The 6,000-nt window shown below is 49.0% G+C and overlaps 1 protein-coding gene across 1 annotated transcript in view; it reads left to right on the forward strand.

The window, feature by feature from the left end:
- The window catches only part of Mcm10 (minichromosome maintenance 10 replication initiation factor), a 28,043-nt gene extending 22,476 nt beyond the window's left edge, over positions 1 to 5,567 (forward strand). The window contains exons 15-20 of the mRNA XM_048367465.1: positions 356 to 500; positions 834 to 952; positions 2,283 to 2,396; positions 3,082 to 3,227; positions 4,264 to 4,306; positions 5,158 to 5,567. Coding sequence (XP_048223422.1) covers positions 356 to 500; positions 834 to 952; positions 2,283 to 2,396; positions 3,082 to 3,227; positions 4,264 to 4,306; positions 5,158 to 5,241 — 651 coding nt within the window. The 3' untranslated portion in view covers positions 5,242 to 5,567. The remainder of the gene's footprint in view (positions 1 to 355; positions 501 to 833; positions 953 to 2,282; positions 2,397 to 3,081; positions 3,228 to 4,263; positions 4,307 to 5,157) is intronic.
- Positions 5,568 to 6,000: the final 433 nt, after the last annotated feature.

Here is a 6,000-nt window from a genome sequence, read left to right on the forward strand (position 1 = left end):
AATTCTACTCATTTCTGTTAAAAGAACAGCCAGATACCATTCTGCTGATGCTGGAAAGGGACAAGGAGCAGGATGCCAGTGGCTCACGTTTATAATCCTAGCTACTCAGGAGGCTGAGCTCTAAGGATTATGGTTCAAAGCCAGCCCAGAAAGGAGAGACTCTTGCCACCAATTAATCACCAAAAAGCCAGAGGTGAAGCTCTGGCTCAAATGGTAGAGCACTAGCTTTGAGCTGAAAAGGTTCTGAGTTCAAGCCCAGGACTAGACAAAAGGGGGTGGGGTGCCACAGGTCTGACAACAGGGGCCTGGATAACTCATCCTTCTGATTCTTACCTCTCTCTCTACTTTCTCCTAGTTAGCTGCAATCGCCAAATTAAAAGCAAAAGGCCAGATCCTTGCAAAAACAGACCCAAACAACATTGTAAAGAAGCACAAGGGCCCACAAGACGTGCTGGAGGTGAAGGGGCGTGTGGAAAAGAACAACACGTGTTCTCCTGAAGGTACTGGGGTTCCAGTCAGCGCTGGGACCTTTGGGAGCTCCAGCTTAACTAGTTTGGGGAAAGGTTTGCATGTTTATATTAGTGTGAAGATTTACTTTGGAATGGAATTGTATAAGTAGCATTGTTGTTACCGTTACTGTACTGGAGTGAAGTGAAGTTGGTCCTGACACTGGTCCAGTAGGCCCTCCCCACGCGCTAGCTCTCCCTCCCAGCTGCTTGTCAAGCTTTCCTCCGTGCTCAGCGGGCCTGGGGGAAGGAGTGATGGCAAGCTGAAGAGACGAGGCCCACAGGCTTTCTCACAGCTCTCTGATGATGTTTTTCTTTCTGCTCTAGCTGAGGATGAATTGGAGCCTGCGAGGAAGAAAAGGAGAGAGCAGCTGGCCTACCTGGAATCTGAGGAATTTCAGAAAATTCTAAAAGCAAAGTCGAAGCACACAGACATTCTGAAGGAGGTAGGAGCCCAAAAGACGGGGCCTATGGAGACAGTATCGTTGCCCTTCAAGGCCTAAGGGGTTGTCACAGACCCCAGGAAGCAGTTCCCAGGACACTTCCGATCAAGTGAGGCTTGGCTCTTGTCCTTACACTGAAGTGTAGCAATTGCTGGGTTATCCAGATCGACTTCAGGTTGCGCAGTCCGTCAGAGCAGTTGAAACGACTGCTTACTGGCCAACTTTATGAAATTCACATCATGATGTTAGGTTCTTTTCTTTCATTTGTATTTGGATTTTTTGTTGTTGTTGCTGGGGTTTCTTTGTTTTGTTTTGTTTTTGCCAGTCCTGGGGCTTGAACTCAGGGCCTGAGCACTGTCCCTAAGCTTCTTTGGCTAGCACTCTACCACAGCGCCACTTCCAGCTGTTTATGTGGTACTGAGGAATTGAACCCAGGGCTTCATGTGTACTAGGCAGGCACTCTACCACTACGCCACATTCCTAGCCCAGTATTTGGTGTTATTAAAACCACCAAGTTGCCAGGTGCTGGTGGCTCACGCCTATAATTCTAGGAGGCTAAGATCTGAGGATTGCCGTTCAAAGCCAGCCCAGGTAGGAAAGTCCATGAAACTCTTATCTTCAATTAACCACCAGAAAAGTGGTGTCATGGCTCAAAGTGGTAGAGCAAAGAGTCCAGGGGTAGCACCCAGGCCCCGAGTTCAAGCTCCACAACAACAAAGAAAAACCTGTTCCCGAGTGGTGTTCAGCGCTGCAGCCTCTAAGATACTACCTCCCCTTGCAAGACTAATTGTGCTGTAGCAATAAAGCCTCGTTTAAAGCTAAATAAAAAGAAAAACCCACCCTGTACTTTCAGGGACGCCTTTACTGCCCCCTCCACTCAGCCCTCCATGTTTCAAGGATTCTCTTCTTTCTTTCTCTCTCTTTTTAAATTTTTTTGGCCAGTCCTAGGCCATGAATTCAGGGCCTGCGCACTGTCCCTGACTTCTTTTTGCTCAAGGCTAGCACTCTGCCACTTGAGCCACAGCGCCACTTCTGGCCATTTTCCATATATGTGGTGCTGGGGAATCGAACCCAGGGCTTCATGTATACGAGGCAAGCACTTTTGCCACTAGGCCACATTCCCAGCCCCTCAAGGGTTCTCTTGTACCTGTTACCATCTGTAGTCTTCATTTAGCTCATGGAGGTTCTGTCTAGGATCCTGTCTCCCCAATCCTGTTCTGCTTATTATTGAACTGAGTCGCTGGAGACCCTGCTCAGTTGTTCTTTATGATCTGCCGAGGTGTCGGTGTGGATTTTGGTAAGAGTACTCACTCGCATGCGTGTTCTCTTGCAGGCCGAGGCTGAACTGCAGGAGTGCTATTTCGAGCCACTGGTGAAGAAAGAACAAATGGAAGAAAAGATGAGAAGCATCCGAGAAGTGAAATGTCGAGTGGTGACGTGCAAGACGGTGCGTGCGGGGCAGGCACTCGACACGCGGGCCTTAGTTTGTGCCGCTGCGAGTCTGGAGACCGGGGATCTGGGGGTGCCGGGCACTCCTGTGCTATATCACCCAACGGGGATGGAAACCAGACGGCCCGGATTAAGTGGGGACGGGGGTCCCTGCCGGACCTTGTCTCTTCCATCCTTCCAGGGATCTAACCTGGAGGTGCAGTATGTATCTGATGCATCTCTGCCTTGTCCGATGGTAAAGGGAAATGAAAGAGCTGCTGACCGGCCCTCCCATTATCCTGCCGTCGGTGATCAATGTTTCATAGCAGCTCTAGGGCAGACTAGCCTAGATGATCGAGAGCTTTACAGTCCTTTTATGTTTTTGCCCCAAGACAGGATCTCACTTTGTAGTCTAGGCTAGCCATAGACTCATGATCCCCGTGCCTTCATGAGCGCAGATTGCGCGTGTGTTGCACTTGTGTGTCACCACACTTAGCCTCTTAATGTCACAGAAGGTGACTGTGTGCTGCAAGCCCAACCAGTAATAGGAAAAATAGTTACTGACGTGAGATACGAGAATCAGGACATCACTGCGGTCACGGCCGCTCGGTGGGTGTGTGGAAGGAAGACCTCGGTGGGAATGAGGGCACGGCGCTCCCTCCTCCCCGCTCCTCACCGGGCCGGGTCTGGGTTGCTCTGTGCAGTGCGCCTACACCTACTTCAAGCCTCGGGAGACGTGCGTCAGCGAGCAGCACGACTTGCACTGGCATGATGGCGTCAAGAGGTTTTTCAAGTGTCCGTGTGGGAACAGGAGCATCTCCCTCGACAGGCTACCTAAGAAGCACTGCAAGTACGAACTGACGGGGGCTGGGCTCACACACGGCCCTGACCAGTGTCCCTGTCCTTCATCCCTAGTTCTCCTTTCCCACCCCTGCCCCAGGGAAATCCTTTAAGCTTCAGTACGGTTTTGTACATGCACAGCTTTTGTTGGTTTCCAAGGTCTTCTCAAATCCCCTATGTTTACCTCAGCACTCTTCAGTTCCTTCAACTCAGTGAGCCCCCCTGAGCTGTACACTAAGCCCTTGAGGGTTTTGTGAGGCAGCGTCTCTAGGTTCCCAGGCTAGCCTTAGACTCGTGGTCTTCCTTGCGAGTCATCCTCCCAAGTGCTGGGATTACATGTGTGCACCACCATGCCCAGCCTTGGCATGAGTTATTTATTTATCGCAGCATCCTTCTTAGGAGGCCTAACTTGTATGATGTTGATCGTTTGGGATCTGAGGCAATGGCAAGATTGCTTTTAGTCTTCCCGACAGTTTCTTGCCTGGCTATTTTCACTACCTTCTCGTTTACTGCTTGGTGTGTTGCCGCTTATGTCCTGCAATCTGTGCTTTGCTCTCAAGTTCTCCTGGGTTGGTGTGGGGAAGGCGCCAGGAACCATAGTCGGGTCCTGTGCATTTTGGAGGTCTTTGATATTGGTATTTGATCCAAAGTAAATGACTGAAAATGGTGCAGTAGTGAAAGCTCTGTGAAGCGTTAGGAAACCCAGAAGCGTTGAGTTCGTTGGGGATACCTGTAGGAGAGTGGGTGCTTTTCACTGCTTCCCCTGGCCTTCCTCTTGTCGACTCACCCCAGCAACCATCTATAAAAAACAAGGTTGCGTTCATCAGCCGCAGTGCCGTCGTCTGTAACTCCAACCCTCACGTCTGCAGCCGAGGAACTCAGTACCTTCTCTGTCATCAGTGCTTACTCTTGGTAGCATTGGAACGTAGCCTCAGATGGGGCTTAATATAAAGGCCCACTTTGAGTAACACCTTCCTCACCCCCCCAAGGTCAGTGAGCTGAGGCCAGTCCACCCTGCTGAGTAGATCTGTCTTTTTCTGTTCCAGTAACTGCGGCCTCTACAAATGGGAACGGGATGGAATGCTGAAGGTACGTGTGTTCCTTAGCTTTTTGTTGCTGTAGCAAAAATACAGAAACAGCAGGACCAATGGTGAACAAATGCAGCAGAGGTACTCAGTAGACACTACGTTGAAAATGCACTATGCAACTTGTAGATGGAGATGGGAGGGAAACACGGAGAGAGCAAAGGAAGGGTGACATTGTCCAAGAAGAAATGTCCTCTTTATCTGACTTACATCACTATAACCCCCTTTGTACATTACAATGACAATCTAAAAACATTAAAAAAAACTCTTTTAAATGCCCAAGACAAGTCAACTTATGAGGAAGAAGGGTTTATTTTGGCTCCGAGTTTTAAGAGTCCGATTGGTTGACACCGTTGCTTCTGAGCCTGGGGTAAGGCAGCACATGGTACAGAAGGTTCTTTACCTCATGGCTAGGAACAAAAAGAGCTTAGAAGAAAAGACAGTGGGGGCTGGAATTTGGCCTAGAGGTACTTGCCCCACATACCTGAAGTCCTGGGTTCGATTCCTCAGCACCACGTACAGCACCAGCACCAGATGTGGCGCTGTGGCTCAAGTGGTAGAATGCTAGCCTTGAGCAAAAAGAAGTCAGGGACAGTGCTCAGGCCCTGGGTTCAAGCCCCAGGACTGGCAAAAACCAAACCAAAAAAAACCCAACAAGCCGTGACCCCAGTTGACCTGTGACCTCCCATGGGGTCCACCTCTTCAAATCCCCACCACCACCCCCGCCAGTGGCTCCGAGCACTCGTGGGCCTTTCTGAAGACATTCCATATCCAAATTACAGCAGTGTGCCACTCGTAACCAGTCATAGTTCCCAAGGAAGTGGTGCTAAACCTTTAATGCTCTCGTTTTTCTAGGAGAAGACTGGTCCCAAGATAGGAGGAGAGACCCTGTTGCCGCGAGGAGAAGAACATGCAAAATTTCTGAACAGCCTTAAATAACCCAAAGTCAGACATTTCCCACAACTGCCTGGCTTCTCATAGCTCTGAGGAAGCAAGGAGTTGATTGGCGTCGTTGGAAACAAGAGCTTGAAAGCACCAGAAGCTTCCTGCCTACTCTTCTCCATGTGTAGCTTTGACCTGGAAGGAGAAAATCCAGTTACCAGGGTGTTGCCTGTCTCCCACAGGTTATTGTATTAATTCAGCCACACCAAGTGTGCCCCAAAAGGGGAAAGTGAACTGAGAACTGTGCATCCGGACCACTTAGTTATAGAGTATTGAGTTATAGAGTTATTGAGTAAAGTTGTAGTGTTTTGTAGACAGAGTCAGAGTCTAAAACAAATCTCACCCTCGTTAATTAAGTTGCTTCACTTCTGGACTTGACACAGAATATGTAAAATGCAGAAGATTGGACCAAATGAACCTGAAATGGACCTCTCGGCTCTCAAATTCTGCAAATGAAATTTTGTTTTTTTTATCTACAATAATATAGGAGAATCCTCTGCCTGGCAACATACTTTTCTGTCATTGGACCCCAGTGGAATCTAGACACATCTCAGGGTTCGAAGGCTTAGCGAGGTTATGACATTGGAACTTGAACTCTAGATAGAACTGGCTTTGCATTTTCTCCAAGATGGTCCTGTTCCGAACCTAATATGTGTGGGAAGGAGCTATGGGATGTGGCCGATGGGTATTTTCAAGAGCCAGAAATAAAATTCACCCTGCTCTTGTTCTGTGTGCACTGAAGATTCCAGATCATCC

The sequence above is a fragment of the Perognathus longimembris genome, chromosome 18 (assembly GCF_023159225.1).
Source record: "Perognathus longimembris pacificus isolate PPM17 chromosome 18, ASM2315922v1, whole genome shotgun sequence".
NCBI lineage: Eukaryota > Metazoa > Chordata > Mammalia > Rodentia > Heteromyidae > Perognathus > Perognathus longimembris.